At 50.2% G+C, this 17,740-nt stretch overlaps 1 protein-coding gene across 6 annotated transcripts in view; it reads right to left on the bottom strand.

Moving 5' to 3' along the window:
• The window catches only part of ATP11C (ATPase phospholipid transporting 11C), a 57,224-nt gene that overhangs the window by 17,239 nt on the left and 22,245 nt on the right, over positions 1–17,740 (bottom strand). For 5 of the 6 annotated variants that reach the window (XM_059859457.1, XM_059859456.1, XM_059859452.1 and 2 more), the window contains exons 4-21: positions 14,708–14,788; positions 13,640–13,747; positions 12,926–13,054; positions 10,417–10,520; positions 9,758–9,808; positions 8,884–8,948; positions 8,255–8,336; positions 7,730–7,880; positions 6,730–6,927; positions 5,697–5,858; positions 5,441–5,598; positions 4,484–4,555; positions 3,552–3,625; positions 2,819–2,922; positions 2,087–2,268; positions 1,295–1,558; positions 809–983; positions 80–182 (exon numbers count right to left, since the gene is read on the bottom strand). In XM_059859457.1, the coding sequence (XP_059715440.1) occupies positions 80–182; positions 809–983; positions 1,295–1,558; positions 2,087–2,268; positions 2,819–2,922; positions 3,552–3,625; positions 4,484–4,555; positions 5,441–5,598; positions 5,697–5,858; positions 6,730–6,927; positions 7,730–7,880; positions 8,255–8,336; positions 8,884–8,948; positions 9,758–9,808; positions 10,417–10,520; positions 12,926–13,054; positions 13,640–13,747; positions 14,708–14,788 (2,263 nt within the window). The remainder of the gene's footprint in view (positions 1–79; positions 183–808; positions 984–1,294; positions 1,559–2,086; positions 2,269–2,818; positions 2,923–3,551; positions 3,626–4,483; positions 4,556–5,440; positions 5,599–5,696; positions 5,859–6,729; positions 6,928–7,729; positions 7,881–8,254; positions 8,337–8,883; positions 8,949–9,757; positions 9,809–10,416; positions 10,521–12,925; positions 13,055–13,639; positions 13,748–14,707; positions 14,789–17,740) is intronic. The other variant, XM_059859453.1, reaches the window with a different exon arrangement.

The following is a 17,740-nucleotide window of genomic DNA, read 5'->3' as shown; positions in this document are numbered from 1 at the left end:
ACCAACTGCACCTCAGAAGTGAGCCCCAGCCAGAGCAGACAGGTCTGGGCTGTGAGATGGGTGTCCCAGGGACTCTTACCTATTCCAACATGTGCTTCCAGAATCATACTGACGTCATTTGCACCATCCCCTATCGACAGGGTTATCGGGCTTCCTTTTGTGTTCTTCACCATTCGCACGATCTAAGATTTTAAAAAGGACAGCAGCAGAACCCAAAATTCAGTTAAAAAGCCCCCAGAGACCTTCCCACTGCTCCCCCCAGGACAAGCAATCAGGCTTTTACAGCAGCAATATTAACACCTGGAGAGCTCAGGTTAATAAAAGCTCTCTTTACTTGCTGTGCAGTCACAACCAGAGCAAAAGCCCTGAAGGACAGAATTTAAAAACAAACCCCAGCAGCCACATTCTGCTCTTCCCTTCTGCCAGACCCTGCTCTCCCAAAGGTGGGCTCTCTCACGCACCCCAGGGTGCAGAAACACATCACTTATCAGGCTGGAACATCATCTGCTGCAGTGAGGAAGTCACAGACTCCACTTGACAAATTTGGAAAGGAAAAAAAAAAAAAAAAGAGCAAACTGGGAGGTTTTGTTTATTTCTAATTGGCCTGGGATTATGGGTTCCTGCCAGCATATAGAACAAAGGGTTTGCATTCAGATTGGAAAGAATGGTGTGCTTTCATCCTGCTCTGAAGCTCAGACGAGGCTTACACATCGCCTGGAGAAGTCCTGCTTGGTTAGGATGCTCAGGTGAAGGCCCAGCTGATGAATTCAGCGTGTGCCACAGCAGGCAGTGAGAGGTAAATAAATACCTGTGCTTTCTGCAGAGGAGCCATCCGGCAGCAGAGCACTGCAGTGCACTTCAAGCAGATCTGCAGGAATATGCTTTTGTAATTGCTGGAGCCAGAGTCCTGAGAGGGGTTGAGTATCAGCGACAGCGTCGAGCCATCTATAATCAGTCCATACTCCTGACTCAACGTCCAGCTTCTGGGCACAACAAGGAACATGTCTGAAACTTCATCACACTGAGTCAACCTAGCTGCTGGCATCATCTTAGTGAAAAAAAACCCCTGGCTTTGGGTTAATCTTCTTCCCATCCATTTTTTGGGGCTTAGCAATTTTAAAAAGCTCAGACTTAGCACGTGCCCTCACTAAAGGAACAGTGCAATGAAGTTCAAAGCCAACTAATGCCAGAGATGATGAGCAAGGCAAAGGAACCATTCACAGCATCTGCAAGTCCCCAGTCCCCAGCACAGCCCTACTTCTGCATCTGAAGCTGGGTCCTCAGGCTCACTCACCTCTTCAGGCCGCCCCGGTTCTTGGGCAGGTCCTGGATCAGTTTTTTGTGGTACTCCAGCAGCAGCTCATGGAGCCGATCCTCCTTCCTGTCGCTCTCGCCCACCGTCCTCGCCGTCAGCTCCAGCAGCTCCGTGCTGGTCTGGAAGAGCCTGCAGGCGTAGCAGGTGGACTTGGCAGTTTCCATCTTGTCTCCTGTCAGCACCCAAACCTTCATGCCAGCCGCATGCAGGGCTTCGATGGTCTCTGCCAGCTGCTCCTGCAGCCTGCCAGCAGAAGCAAAGCATCACTTCACCTTGTCACATAGCCCTGAGCCTGGTTCTGCACCCAGAAACACCAGCTCAAGGGACATTAACTGACTTTCCCACTGCCACAGGAATATGGATTACAAGTCAGCAATACCAACTTTTTATTTGCAGACAAAAAGAGAAATCGCTGCTTTATACTCTTGACTCTTAGGCCTAACAGTAAGAGTTTAATTTACACTTGCAGCTACTACAACTGAATGTGGAACTGAATTTGTTTTGATGTGCAAATTAATGCTGTGTGCTTAATCCACTCTCCAGAAGTGCAAGTATTTCTGCAGTTTCATTAATAAATCCCAGTTCCTACTACACCAGCCAATTTAAGCAAATAGGGCACTGTGAAATGGGTTGTGCCATGCTGTAATTAATTGCCCTGGACACTGCCAGCATCTGCCTGGTTCAGCTCCACCACGGCCAGTCCAGGCCCCAGGGTCACGTCACAGAGGAAGCACAGGCACCAGAGTGCCGGGGCTGCAGTCACCTCCTTACCTGTCTTCGACAGCAGTAGCCCCAATCAGGTGCATGTCTGCCTCTGTGTCGTCAAAGACCTTGGCCATCTTCTCCTCCCTGTCCTGCAGAGCCATCTTGGCTTCATTGAGCTGTCTGTCAATTCTGTCATACTCCTTCTCAGTCAGCTCCTTGAAGGCCACGCAGAGTGTTCGGTAGCCATCCTGGCAGAAAAACAAAGTGGAGAGTGGACAAAAACAGAGTGGGCAAATGCTCTAAATCCAGATTTTTTACAGCTCCTCACTTTAGGGCTGGTGCTTTTGTCTACCATCAGTGCTTCTGGCAGTGCTCTCCCTGAGGGCAAGGATAATTTGTTGGCTTGTGTCAAAAGAGCAATTTTCTGTGTTTATACAGAGTAATTGTGGTTCTGCTTATTATGTGCAGAAAGAAACCAAGAGAAGGAGCAGGGCTGGGAGCGTGCAGCCAGCAGGGAGAGCAGGACTGGGAGCCACCACGACTGGGACCAGGCTGCTGATGTTACTTCTATTTTTAACTTGCCTGAGAGATGCTTGGACAACTGTGATGGAGACCATATAAGTATATCAAATAAAGGTGGAAGCCAACCAAACAGAAAAGGAAAGAAGCCCGGCATCAAAACAATGTGAAGTGACACTCACATTTTCAACACTTCACTCCAAAGCAAGGTCACATCCCTATGTTTGGAATAAGGCTCTCCTGACCCCAGGAGCCATCAAATTCCACCCGTGTGCTCACCATGGCATTGCGGTCCACATGGACTTTTGTTTGCTGGATTTCTTCTTGCTGCACCCTCGGAAAAATAGAGGAGTCTGCTCCTTTACAGAAGAGAAGCAACTTTCCTAAAAACAAGTTATAAATAGTTTATAGCACTCACAAGCTGCAGAAGGAGTTAACAATGCCAACAGCAAGCAAGTGATGCAGAGGGAGGAAATCTGGGAGGACTAAAGAGGGAACTGCCAGAAACCCAACTGCCTACCAAACATGGCCTCTGCCCAGCCTGTGAAACTCCTCTGGCTGAGACTCTGCACGTCCCTACCTGCCTCTGAGCAAGTTTTCTGCAGCGGGCTGGACACTGCATCTGTAAGCCTTGGCAAGCTTTCCAGGGAGGGTAAGAGCAGCGTCCCAAACCTTGCAGGACTGACACTTGAGAAGGATGGTGACCTCTGAATTGTTGTCTGTTATTCCCATGAAACCCCATCCCACCCAGGGGACATTATCACATGTCTTCCCTGTGCTTGTTCCAGCCTGGAGCTCTCCATGGGTCACTGCTCTCATCCCCTGATCTGCTGGCCTCAAACAGCTGCCATGAAGGAAAATTAACTCTACAGCAACTAGTCCCAGTACAGAATTTATTTAGACCAGCCTAGAAAACCTAAGAGCCCAGCCTGTGGGGGTGACAGGAAGGAGGAGGATGTGTTTTACAGCTGTGCACAGATGCTGAGAGCCCACAGAAGAGCTCTGCCTGTACCTGTGCTGGTTCTCACGATGACACTCATGCGGCGCCGGACCGGGTCGAAGTTCAACACGTGGAGAAGTTGGTACCTTTAGAGAAAGGGAAAAAAGCTTTGACTCAGTAAAGGAAAAACAGAAAAATAACTACTTGAGACAGAAAATCACTAACAATGAGCTGCAGAAATCAATACACCCTACAAAGTGGCATCAGCCACCTGGGAATGAATTTTACAGCTACTGCACAAGAAAATGGAGAAAAAACCCAAATTGCAGCAGGCCTGTGGTGTCTGAGCATGGGACTGAGGGTGTGGGTACCCACCAGTGCACCAAGCCCCCAGGCTGGGCAGGGGCTCAGCAGGGAATGGGGCACCACATGTCACAAGCAGTTACACTGAGTCTCCCATTTAAATAAGAAGTTTCTTCATGAGGGAAGAAGTGAAACTTGCTTGTGAAGGCAAGTTTCAGGGAGCGCTGGGATTGGGTCAGTGACTCACAGATGTCCACTAGGCTGTGAGCACAGAGTAAAATCTAACTGTTTTCAGCTTGGGAGAGGAAGAAAAGGTTACAGGGAAGGGAGCCACGCCATGAGTTTAGGCTCAGTGTCCTGCTGTGAGCCCCAGCCATGGCCCATAAGGTCAGCAGCCACCTCGTGAATCCCAGGAGCCACCTGCACAAGCTGGGGCAGATGAAGGATACATACAAAGGACTGCAGGCTCTTGAGGGACCTGAATTTAGACATCAGAAAACCACCCGTGGATTTCTGCCAGTGACTCTGCCTGTGCCTTGATGTGCTGTGCTTTGTAAATGGGACAGGAGTCTGGGGGCAGCTCAGCACGGCCTGACTGCCCTCAAGGAACAGCTCTGGTCAACCTGGCAAGGTCAAACTCAGCTGGGTGGGAGTGGTGCAGAAGGGCAGCCCTGCTCCTCAGCAGCCCCAGCAGCACTTACATCTCAGTTTCATTCTTTTGGTTTCGTATTTTCATGAAATTGTTTTCAAGTCCTAGAAAAGTGAAACCATACCTGTCAATAAACAAAAGGACAGAACAGCATTGAAAACACCCATTGGCACATGTCATACATCACAATGTTCTCGTTTCACCCCCTGCACTGCAGAGGAGAGCTCGCTGAGCCCGAGCTAAGGAGCACGGCTGGATGTTTGTTTGCTCCATGCAGAGCCTGCTGTGATGTCCTGGCACTGCTCCCATCCCCTGGAGAGCCTGGGCACTGGAGCACACAGACACAGAGAGCCTCTGGACACGGTCCACTGGCTCTCTGGCAGCTTTACAAGCCATGAGCAAGTGCACACAGCTGCAGCAGCCTCCACCTAAACCCAGGGGCTGGCAGGAGCACAGAATCACCAAATGGTTTGGGCTGGAGACACCACCTAGTGCCAAACCCCTGCCATGGGCAGGGACACCTTGCACTTGGCTGCTCCAAGCCCCACCCAGCCTGCCCTCGAGCATCTCTGGCAGGACTCAAATGTGGGACTGACAGAAGTAACCATCCTATTATTTTGGAACTGCACGGCAAGGAAAAAATGCCACTGCAATATGCACATGGTAACTGGTCTCTGTTTCTAGGGGATTAAAGCACAAGGCCAGGTGGGCTCCAGCAATGAAGCCCCTGCCACAGCTGGGCACTGTAGCACCTTGGGGCTGCTCTCAGTGAATGCAAACCACGGCCTCCCAGGGAGCTGCTCAGGGAAGATCCTCTACAGAGCATCCCTTCACCACAGAGCTCACTTAAACCCACAGGCCCACAGCACTGCAGCTCTGGTTCAGCAATGGTATCACAACATGCTTCCCAGAGAGACCATGGAAAGGGATCTGTCACCTTCAGACCACCCTCACCTCCCTCCTCCCCACCAGAGAGGGAAATAAAGAGCCAGCATCTTCACAGTCTTACTTTTCTGCGCCTTTCACCAGAGCGATTTCATCTGGGGAGGAGGAGATGTAGGTGTATTTGCGTTCAGGGTGTGCCACCAGCCCATCCACCTGGTCTGCCTCCTTGATCTGAACCGTGTGGCACAGGCACAGGGCTCTCAGGAACAGCTCCTCACGGCTCTGGGCAGGAGGGAGGGAGGGAGGGCTCGTTACCAGCTGAACACCCAGCCAGGAGCTGCCACAAACCCCCTCCAGCCAGCAGCAGGCACATCTCTCACCTTCTCAGCTTTGCCATAGTACTTGAGGGGCCCATCAGGCTGGGAGAAGCCATCCACCTCTGCCATGCAGTCCCTGTACTTGTGCCCGTCGATGCAGCACTCGATGAACTCCATGCTGTTCTCGGTCAGCGTGCCCGTCTTGTCCGTGAACACGTACTCCACCTGCAACACCACAGCTGCCACAGGGCTGGCCAAGGAGCACAGGAACACAGCCTGGGGCATCTCAGTGCATCTGGGCCACTGTGGAGGGAGCCTGGCTAGCCTAACCCGACTGCAAACAGACACAGCTGCCCCACTGCATGGCTCTGCAGCTCTGCTACTTTGCTGCTTGGTTTTTCAGCCTGTTGCATAGGTGGCAGGAGGCAGCTTCTGAAGACTTAAAATCTGTGTCCAGGTCCTTCACCTTCCCCTCATTCACTTTCCTGGGCCCTTTGCTATAGCCCTAGTGCTTACAGAACTGCTGCAGGTCTGCTGCCTCCTTTGGGGATTTTCCTCTTGGAGCTGTATTTCAATTAGCTAATTGCTATTCCAAGTGTATTTTTATTCTTGTTTTTAAAGCAAAATGAAAAGCAGGAGGCACTACACATGCCCTGCACTCACCTCTCCTGCTACAGATCAGAAAGGGAAGCCTGAGCTGCCTGGGTGCCCCAGCAGCACAGCTGCACGTGCTCTGCACACCCAGGGAGATGACTGGGCAGACATTTGCACTAATCCTCAAAGAGACAGAGGATTTTTAATTTTTAATTGAAGCAGTGAAAGCAAAGCACCCTGACACGCAGAGCGCTGCGCCTGATCTTCCCCAAAATGGAAACAATTGGCGTGACCCAATTCCTGCTCTTTCATGCACTATTTATAACCTTATCTGGCTGGCAGAGCGAGTGGAGTCACATCAAATGGAAAGTGCCACCACAGCTCTGGGAGAAGCTCTGGCCCCAGGGGACTGCCTGGGATTGCCACAGCAAGGGCTCCTCGCAGGGAGGGCACCCCCAGCCACGTCTTCATCCCGACAGAGGCAAACACAGCACGCTCTGACCTGCCCCAGCTCTTCATTCAGGTCCGAGGTGTTCACCAGTGCTCCCTCCTGTATTTCTTCATCATACATCTCCTTGTCCCAGGAGATGAAGAAGGAGCCCAAGAACTTCTGCATCTCCACTGTAACGTACATGGAGACAGGGATAATGAAATTGAAGAGGACCATGAACGACAGGAAGTCCGTGAACATCCGCAGGACCTGCAGAGCAAAGAGGAGAAGATGCAGCCTGTGGCTGTCAGGGCACAGGGGCAGTTTGCAGCAACACCTCAGGGATTCCAGACAGCTTCTCAGAAAAGGTTAAATAGGAAAAAACAACGTGGAGATGAATACAGCTGAGATACAGGGCTAAATCCCATCTTCCTTTGGCACAGAACATCCCACTGTCTTGTGCAGATCTACCAGGAACAGGAGTACATCTCACTGCTCCACAGTGACCAAAAGAGTGTTTCATAAGCATATTCCTCTCAATACACTGCTACAGGCTCATCCTGAGCCCAAGGAACCAGAAAAAAGGAGCAGGTGGCTTGAGACCAGTCAAGCTGTGGCAAGGGTACAAGTGTGCAGTGACATCCCTGTACACAACCCATCAACTCCATGACCCAGCCAGTGAAGATCTCTGCACACTTACACTCCCTCTCTCAGGCTTGACTGCCCACGTCTGGGCAAGTTTAACAAACTGCTTGACATGGCCTCAATTTAGGTTCACCTATTCAAAGCTGAAAGATATCTCGAGGTCAGACAAGGACCCAGGTTACCTCAGCTGCATTTCTGTATCATACAGTACTTCCCTATGCTTTGTCCCTGTTCCACACAAATATCACTGTGCACAAGCACGAGACAGGCACAAAAAAAGCACAAACAGCAGGAGAGACCAAAGGAAACAACAGCAGTTTGTGTGAGCAAACAGGACTCCCAGGGCTGGCAGCAGGCACTATCAGATTAAACTAAACAGCCAGAATAAGTAAAGCTGGAGGAGGTGCTGAAATACAAATCCACTCACCTTGAACGTGTCTCTCTCTTTTTTAGTCTTCTCGTTGTACCAAGGCTCATCATTAAATGGATTACTCTGCCAGACATATTTCAGAGTCGTGCACACAGTGGCCTTGCCCAATAAGATGCATAAATACACTATCAAGAAAGCGTTGATGGATCTGAAAAACAGGTTTCTTTTTTAAATTCCTGCAGCTATTTTTATAGAGAAAAACATGTAAATAGGCAAGAACAAGACTTCCTTACTTTTAGGAAGGGAATTACAGAGCAAGTGCTTTTGACACTGCTGACATTCAGGGCCAGGTTCATATGTGCAAACATTTCTTAATTTTGTTTTTAAATGAAAAAGCTACTAAATGATGCTGCTTCTTGCAAGATATGCTTTATCAACTACCCAGATTTTTCTATGCAATCAGAGAGCATCAGAAACAAAAGGCAGCAGATTAGGGGATTACTTCTGTACAAGCCACCCATTAAAAACAAACCCACACCCAACAGGTTTCACCGATATTTTTTCCTGAACATAAATACTCACTTCTCTACTGCAGAGCGTTTCTGAGATTTCCCTTGGTAGTTGAGAGCCATTTTTGTTTCCATCCCAGTATAGACTGCAACTCCTGCAGGTACCAAAGCAGGGCTCATCAGGGACAGCAGCCTGGAGGGAGCCAGCAGGGGCACCGGTGCTTACAGCAAAGCCCAGTCCCAGCTGAAGGAGGAGGCATCACCCAAGGACTGCTCAGCTCCAGAAACCTCTGAGGCTGCCAAGAAAGGCCACTGCTGCACCCCAGAGCATGAGCAGGGGCCCATGGATCGCAGACAGTCAGGAGAAGCATCAGTTCCCCATCACAGCCCCCACCCTGCACCAGCAGTGTCTGAGACTCTGCTCCCAGAGAGGATCTGGGCACAGCTCCTTGCTCATCGTGTCCCAGGCAGAAGGAAAAGCTTGTTCTGGTGAATTAACACACCTGGGCAGCCCTGCAGATGGAACCAGTGCTTCCTAATTTCACCTGGCCACTTTGCAACCAGCCTGCATGAAAACTGCAGCTGTACAGCCCACATAGGCTGCAGAGAAATATGTTCTCTCTCCAGATTCAGCAGTAAACATCTACATTTGTCACCACTTATCAGAACTATTTAAATAAACAAACAAACAAAAAACTTCACCATAAATCTTCTTGGTATTTTTGAGGGTAGCACCTTTCAACAACAGGTTTTCAGGACCCAAAGACCTAAACATAAAAGAAATTATAACACTGCATTACTCAAAGAACATTCAAACTACTTTACAAATTAGAATTAGAATTAGAATAGAAAGATAAACAAAGTTTCCTTATGTCTGATTACATGATTTGTATGTTAAATTGGGGCCTTGCCTGAGTTTGTCTCTTTATGTAATTACATTTCCATTTCATCTTACAATTGCTATCCCTGATGCAAGATTCCACTCTTATTGGGGGATTTTCAGTAAGGCTTTTGAGGAATAACTGCAAAATGTTCAGATGAAGTATGTTCCAGTTCTTGTATAAAAATGCAGTGTTAAAATCATCAGAAGCCTGTCCATTCCAGCCCAGTCAGTCAATGCTGGCAGCCCCATCTGTGCTTTTATTTCTCTTTGAAACCCCCAGTTTCTCTGTAGCTCCCAGGGTATGAACAGCCCCACCAGAGCACAAAACCCATCCAACATGCTCTGGTGAGAGCCAATGTTCTGGATGGCTCATGAACATCACCTGCTCATTTTTTCTGTGGAACACTCTGACTGATGTTTGAGGTTTTTGCTTACCTTCCAATGACAATATCTCGCCATTGCCTGATAAATTTGTGCCCCATCAGCAGGGCAGGACATTACCAGGTGGTTCTGCACTGCTTCCCCAAAAGGGGCTCCAGCAAACCACAGGATGGCAGAAGGGAGGACTCCTTTTAGAACAAAATCTTTGGAATGGTGAAAGAAAAAAAATTCCCAAATGATGGACGACAAGCTCAGATCTTTGAAATTCTCTGTAGATGCCCAACCCCTCTGAGGAGGGCCAACAGGACCAACCTGGCTACAGGCTCTTGGTTACTTCCATAGATGATAATCCTTCCAACAAATCTGTGATAAAAATATGAGAAACTTGTATTACAAACACATTATAGACACTACAAACATAACAAAGAGAAGTCGTTGACAGGAAATGGAAGCAAATCTGAGAGTTTAACATTTCAGAGGGGTGGCTGTGCTCAGGACAGGGAGAAGCCACACAGTCCCCATGCTCAGGGGTGCTGACACAGCCCAGCACATCCCCACTACAGACTGCAACACGCCCCAGAAAACCTCCCTAAGGGATCTAAAACCAGAGAACTTACTCCTGGAACCATTCAGCCCAACGCATCTTACTGGGAAGGTGAGAGTGGCCTAAAAACAGGCACAGGGACCTTTCCTGGGGCTGAGCTGACAAAAACCAGCTCAGTGTACCACAAAAACTGTCACACAGGGGAGGCTTTTCTGCAAAAACACTGAGCTTGAAGACTTGCCATGCTCACACAGAGGAGGCCCAGCAGCTCATCAGTGCCTTGAGACACCTTTTGGTCTCTGCCACAAAGAAGATGAATTTGCTTTGCTGAACTGCAGATCCCCCAGGTGACGGGGCTGAAGCATCTGCAGGGGGATGACACCAGGCAGCTGCAGGGCAGGGGAGGAGGCAGGAGGGGCAGACTCACTTGTAGAGGTCGGGCTGAGGCTGCTCACACTCGATTGTGGCCGTGAGGGTGTCGATGGCTTCGTCAGTGCAGAGCACGGTGGTGTCCCGCACGGCGTAGTGGGTCTGCCACAGAGCACAGGCACTCACCACACGCCCCAGCAGCAATCCCACCCCCAAGCTCTACACCCCATCACTTCAAACGCCACCGTGCACAAGCCTGGCAGCACCAGCAGCTCCCCAGAGCCCTCGCCATGCTCCCACAAAGCAGCTGGAGCATCTCCCAGAGCAGGAATGGAGTCACTAATGCTTCAGAGAAAGCACAGCAGCAAGCAGCTGCTGGGTGTCTCAGCAGGGCATCCCCCAAAAGCAGAGCATCCTTGGCTTTTCCCTGGGGACTTGCCCTGGCTGGGGTGGAGGGGAGGCTGCAGGTGGCCCCGTGAAGAAGGAGCTGACCACCTGCCCTGGCTCCTGATGGAAACCACACACCAGCTCCAGCAGCAGGGACCAGAGCACTGGCAGACTGCAAGCTATTTTTAGCAGCTGCTGCTGCAAAGGTTCATCTCTCATAATTAACTGAAAAGCCCACAAAGGATCTGCTCGCTGCCTTTCAGGCTCTATTTATAGGAGCTACTCAGAGCTCCCAGTCACGGCGGGCTGCACGGCAGGCTGCCTCAATCCATCTTCATAAACAAATTCATTAAAGCGCTTCCTCCGCTCCTGACGTGTGCATCCCTTCCCTGCACATCCCAGGAGTTACACACACTGCAGCCATGGCAGAGACATCTCCCCCTCCGTGTGCTCTGCTGACCTGCCTGCCTCTTCCAGCACACACGGACACATCACAGCCTTGGTGAAGCACCAGTCAGAACTGCTCCTGCAGTGCCCAGGACCTAACCCAGCCCCTCTCGGGGGTTTTGCAATGCTCCCATCAGCAGAGACACTGCAATTACTGAGTGATACTTCAAAGCCACCTCCCAGTCCATTCCACGATCTTTACATCCTTTAGTGCATTTAGAAAACACATGTACTGCTAGCTAACTATGGCCAAAGATTTGGGCTTCAAAGACAGAGCCCTGGCAAAATCTCTTTCACATTTCTATTCCAGTTTCACTCAGACACCTTTCCCATACCCCAACCACCAGAAAAATCCCCACCAGGAAGGCAGCACATAGCCCTGCAGATGAGGTCTGCTGATCACCCAAACGTGTTTCCCTCACCCCTCTCTGGCAGCAAACCCTGGTTCCTAATGTTAGATCTATTTCCCCAAACAGAGCTGGCTTTTCTATTCCCTCTCCCCCTTCAAACTCATCTTCACCTCCTCATGAAACAGCTCCCAGTCACCTACAGGAATCCACAAACCAAGAAAAAACCACCACAGTGCTTGATATAGAAAGTCAGCATCACATCTCCAGACTCACAAGTCAGTAAGAGCCAAGACTCTGCAAAAGTAACGTGAACTCATGCATATAATACACCTGACAGAAATAAGCAATAGCCTTTTAACATGGTTAGCTATTTTTAGCCTCAAGCCACTTCAAAGCTCCAACTCCTCCTCACTAGTGGAGCCAGCACTGTGCCACCAGCTCCCACCCAGGTCATCCAGCACCAGCTAACAGCCACCCATGGAGAAGAGCCACAAATCCCAGATAAACACATCAGATCCACTGATCAGGTATTCCCACTGACTTCAGAGTGTGCTGGAATGAATCATGTCACGTTACCAGTCCTACTACTGCAGTTGCTAGTATCTGTATATTTATCATAGACTTATTACATTGTTATAATGTTATTATGTATTATACAAATATTTATCAAACTCAAGTGAAACCAAACGTGCATGTCTTCTGACGATATAAGTTCTTTGTTATTGCTTCTTTCCCTAGTTTAGAGAAGGGGAGATAGAGAAAGAAAGAAAATAAACTGGAGATACTCATCCTGAGCAAGACTAGTATTAAGTTTCACTGCTTGCTTCAGGGAAAGGGAGGGAAAACCCCAGAAGCCATGCTTTTCTCACACTGGTGAAAAATGCCCCAGATGAATCCAGACATGCTGCCTTGAAGAAGTCCCTACTCTCACTGGAAATGCTTGGGTAAGCACCAGGAGTGTTGGCAGGGCCTGGAAAGGAGCTGGAGAGCTGCAGGCCCTGCTCCCCTGATGCAGCAGAGCCCCCAGTGTGGCTGGAGCAGGGAGCACTGACATGCTGCTGCAGTGGGCAGCAGGGCTCTATTGGTAAAGCACAACCCAGCCTAGGCACGGGCAACCCGGCCCGGGGCAGGGCTAGCAGAAGCTGCCCTTGGAGACAAAGCAGAGCACAAACACTCCCCAGGGCTCACTGCTGAGCAGAGCACAAAGCATCCCCCAGGGCTCAGAGCTGACCCACGGGAGGCAGACAAGAGCAGGAGCTGCTCGAGAGCCAGGCAGCCACAGGGATGGGAGGCATGGCAGCACCCTCCAGCTCAGCACAGCTCCAGCAGCAAGCAGGGCAGTGCCCAGGTACCCCAGCACTGCTGTCCCACCCAGCCCCTGACCTTGAAGTTGGACTCGCCGTCAAGGCTCGCTGTGGTGACGTAACAGGTCCCATCAGGGCTGCTGGAGGCCAGAAATATCAAGTCACAGGGAAAGGTCTCATCTGCTTTCACTTCGACTATGTCTCCAACCTAGGAGAAAGGAAACACTCTCATGAAAAGCCCTCTCAGTTGTTTTTAGGTGAGTATGATTCAGCTTCTCTCAGAGCCTAAGAGGCAAGCTGGGGTCCAGGAGGTGCACAGATCCCCGACCATCACTCCAGAGCCTGGTGGGCAATCCAGCCCTGCACTGACTCAGAGCACCCACATGGCACAGTCAGTGTTTATTCCTTGCTAAATCCTGATGGAGCAAGAGACTGTATTTGCCTGAAGTGCAGTGTGATAAATTAACATCAAAGCTCAGTGTACTTTCCTGGTGTCCTTGGGAGAGCAGGAAATAGAAGAGGACTGCCTGTCCTGGAGAAGTGCAAAATGCTGACAGATCTGTCACCTGTCAGCCCCGGTACAGCTTTTGTGAGACAGCTTTTCAAAAGAAATCAAAGGCAGCTTCACTCCTTAACTGGGAACAGCTCCGGAGCATCTCAGCTGAAAGTGAGCAAGCTGGGGCAGCTCTAACCCAGGACACCCCTCCTCCCCTGCCCTTGTCCCCTCAGCACAAGCTCTGTGTTCCCATCAGCCTCAGTGAGAGCCACAGGAAGGTTCCCAGTTAATAGTTACCTTGATTTTTTCACTCTCTTTCCGCACTTGCTTTGCATTTTCCACCACAAAGACGTTGCTTTTGTTCACCTCGTTGTCAGCTCTGTGCCTCAGCCAGTCCTCATACCCCTAAGGCACAGACACAGGCACACAAACTCTAACAAAGTGAGTAAACTAATGAAAAAGGCGGAGTGAGGATCAGAGGGACACATGGAAACAATGAATAAGGCATTCAGACCTCCTTTGTGCCTGACAAAACATCAGCCAGAGCAGCTCAGATTGACTGAATCAATTCATTTTAAAAACCTTCATATGCATATTTGACAGATTCAGAACAGATTAAAATAACACAAAAATAATCTACATGTGGGGCATGCAACAAGCAGCTAAACTACTGTAACACATTTCTATTATTCTGAGCTTTGGTAAGAACAGACTGATAAGATGAATAATACACTCAGCAGCCTGCAACTCTTTCCTATGGTAACGCAGGATGAGACTCTTCCTCTTCAGTCTTTACTGGAGGAACGAGCACTGAGATTTGAAGCAGAGAGATTTTATTCTAGCTCCCTTTCCAGCCCCCGTAGATGAAACTTCTTTTTTTATTATTCTCTCAGGAAATTTCAAATGGCATGTGTGCCTGTGATGGGAGGCAAAAGGTCTTTTAACACTGCAAGGAGAGGAGGAGCACACGTTTCCAGGACTAGCTGAGTGGCTGAGCAGAACCTGTCCTTTCCACCTACCAACATGGGAGCAGAGCGTGGGCTGTATTTGGAGCACGTCTCTGCAAGGGCTCAGGGACTGTTTCCAAGAAGAGGAAAAACATTCCTGTAACACCAGACCTACAGCAGAAAGCTTTACTGACCCTCACAGCCCACTTCCAACAGCACAGGGATGCTGCACATTGCCAGGAGACACCAACCCCCACACTCAACGTGCAGCCTCTCCTGAAAAGCACCAGTGCCCGACTCCCCCTCTAAGAGGGGCCACCAAACCCACCAGCACATGTTGGTGGCTTCTGAGCCTATTTCAGTACATGTTTCTCTACCTGTCCCAAAGAGCATCTCCTCCTCCCAGTGACAGCTGTACCTGTTTGATAGCTGTGACAGTGATGACAAAGAAGAGCGGGAGGCCACTGGTCACCGGGCTGGTTGGGGTGTCCACTATCACCTGCAGGGAGAAAAACGGATTGCTGAGCCCTGGGCTTCAGGCAGCAGAAGGAACCAAACCTTTGGTTATGGGGGAAAAGGGTGCTCATCCCACTGAGGGCAGGTCAGAGCCCAGCAGAGGAGAGAGGGAAGGAAGGGCTGGTTATGAGAGGGAGGGCAGTACCACTCATCTTGAACCACTGACATTGGGAGGCTAAAAATAACACCCATCAGCCCAAATTACCTACAAAATATACTGCAGAACAGAACATGAATATTTAAGCAAAACAGAAATGCAGGCTTTGTCTTTAAGCTCTCAAACCTGGAGCTCAGAGCATGCTGCAGGCACCGTGGCTGCAGAGGGGCCCTGGGGCAGAGCTGGATCCTTGCTGAGCTCACTGCAGGGCTCCAGCCAGCACCAAGCACAGACCAAGCCCTTGGTCAGCACTGAAAGCTCCAGGCTGGGGCAAGCTGCTGCTCCTTCTGACAGGACCAGGACGTGGCCCAAAGGGTAAGAACGGCAGGACAGGGTCCTAGGGGGCAGGGAGCACTTCCACCTTCCAGAGGAGTACACCACAACCTGGTCATGTCCCTGCTCTTCCTGGAGAGACTGGGAGCACGAGTGGCTCTGATGAAAGGGACAGGGAAGCGCAGCAGAAAGGCTTTGTGTCCCCACAAAGGGACTTTTGTCTCTTGTTTTTGCTTCCCCAGCACGCTCACATAACAGCAGCATTTGGATATTTATTGTTTCAGGCTGCCTGTAAAAAGCTGTGCTAAGGACAGGACTCCTCTTGTCAGCTACATGGACATTTCTGACTATGAAATGCTGTGCACTGCAATACTACCCTGCCCTAGTGAACCCAGAGAGAAATGCCAGAAGATTCTGAAGTGGAAGAGAGACACCACAAGAAGCACCCAGATAAATGGCAGATGAGTTAAGCAGCAGGAGAGCAAACCAAGATAAACACCAAAAGTATTTCCAGGTCCACAAAGCCCTGGCTCACACCAACGGGTGCAAAGTGTTCCCAAGAGAAAGTCTGGTGGAAACCCCACTTTGGAGGAACAGCCCTGAGTGAGGGTAGTGCCAAGTGTCACACAGACACTGCACTCACCAGGGCAGTATCGTGAAGCTTAGGCCAGTGAGCCAAAGGTTAACTTGCCAAAACTGGACAGGTTTTGGGAACCCAAGAAGAACTTTGGCTTTCTGCTGGGAAGGGCAAAGTAGAAAACCTCCTGCTGCCCAGCAGGAGAGCTCCCTGCACTAGACAAGTTATAGTTGTATGTGTTTATATTAAAAAAGCACAATTTCAGTCCACACAGATACAGGATTACAGATATAGGAGCACGGTATCAGATGAAGTGCCTGGAATAATTCATATATGTATTTGGAGTTTGGACTCCCTGCAGAAACCCCATGGCTGGACACTACTCTTCCCCTCTGTGGCTGGTGAAAAGCTGAGGGGGACACAAGCAACAAGCCAGGAGAAAGGCAGACTCCCCTGAAACTATTTTTGGACTCGTTTAGGACTTCAACAGCTTAATTTGAATCCACTTAAAAGTGACAAAGTCCTCTTGTTACTTAATGGTTTCTTCTTAGGAGATTCTTTAAGACATTAAGGACCACACTCCAAAAGTTATCTCCACTTTCCCCCTCAAAGAGACTCTCTGCAGATTCCTAAAATTGCTTATTGCCACCAGCCTGGTCTGCCTACAAACACCCCAGGCCTGTGCTCACTGCAGCCAGCCCCTTCTGCCAGGAGGTTCCCTGCAGGCCCCCGTGAGAGCTGCAGCAGAGGAACCCAAGAGATCTGTATCTGAGTGTGTGCAGGGTGTTTATGTTGAATGCACCCACTTTGTCTTGCAGAGAGCTGGATCTGCAGCCACAGAGAAGCAGAAGGTTTGATGAAATGTTCCACAACAGGCAGGGCAGCTGCCCCAGGCACTTCCTGGAGCACTGTGACACCTCACTCCCCATGCAGCACTCAGGGGGGACAACCCCAGTGACTTACAGACATTTACATAAAAGCATGACCATTCCAGACATAGGTGGCATTTTTCAAGGTACAACCCTTGGTACTGCAAATGAACAGGGTGGCCCTGAGTGCCCTTCTGAGGCAGGTGATGTCTCAGCATGACAAGCACCTGGGGGCAGGGGGCTGCTCTGTACAGCAGCCAGGATCAGGGCTGTCAGCCTCAGGTGGGTTTGTCTGCTCTCTAACTGACCACGAGAGCTGCTTCCTGATTTTAGAGTGCTCACAGAATAAAGACAAGGAGGAGCAGCCAGGCTCTTCTCTCACCTGCACAGACCTCTACCTAAAATGGGCAAGCAGCGAGACAAACCCAGTTTGTAGCTATAATCAGGAATATTCCACGTTCTCCACGGCCAGAGGGTCAATAGATAAAATGTAATAGCACGTCACTAAGTGGCCAGCTACACAAAAAGGACATCCTGACTCCAGGGTATCGCTTCAGTTCAAGGCAAATTACAAATTGGGTCTGACAAAATGGAGCAACGCCAGCGAAATGAAGAGATGGAGGCAAGCCAGCTACGCCAGAGCAAATTGGCCTTTCGTGTCACACTGCCAGGAGCAGCCACACACGGCCATGGCTCGGGATCCCTGCTCCTGCAGCAGCCAGAGGGACTGGAAACCAGAGCCCCTTGCTGCCCAGGCAAAGCATTCCAGGCACTCATCGTTTAACAGGAGCCTGGAGAGAGTGACAGCCCAGTGATATCCTGAGAGCCACATCCCCCAGTGTCCTGAGGGCCACATCAATGTGTCCCTGAGGGCCACGGGCCCCCTGTGTCCCCGAGAGCCACCAAAACCCTGCAGCATCCGCACGATGCCCCTGTCCCTGCTGGGGTGCAGCTCTGGTGCCTGTTTCCAGCCCCAGAGCTGGCTGTGTGCTGAGCCCCAGGGTTTAAAAAGTGAGCAAAGGCACTGCAGTGATTCTCCCAAATTCCCTTTGCCTCAGC

This window comes from Haemorhous mexicanus, chromosome 14, assembly GCF_027477595.1.
Source record: "Haemorhous mexicanus isolate bHaeMex1 chromosome 14, bHaeMex1.pri, whole genome shotgun sequence".
NCBI lineage: Eukaryota > Metazoa > Chordata > Aves > Passeriformes > Fringillidae > Haemorhous > Haemorhous mexicanus.
The sequence above is the reverse complement of the archived record's forward strand: the minus strand, read 5'-3'. Positions and strand labels throughout refer to the sequence as shown.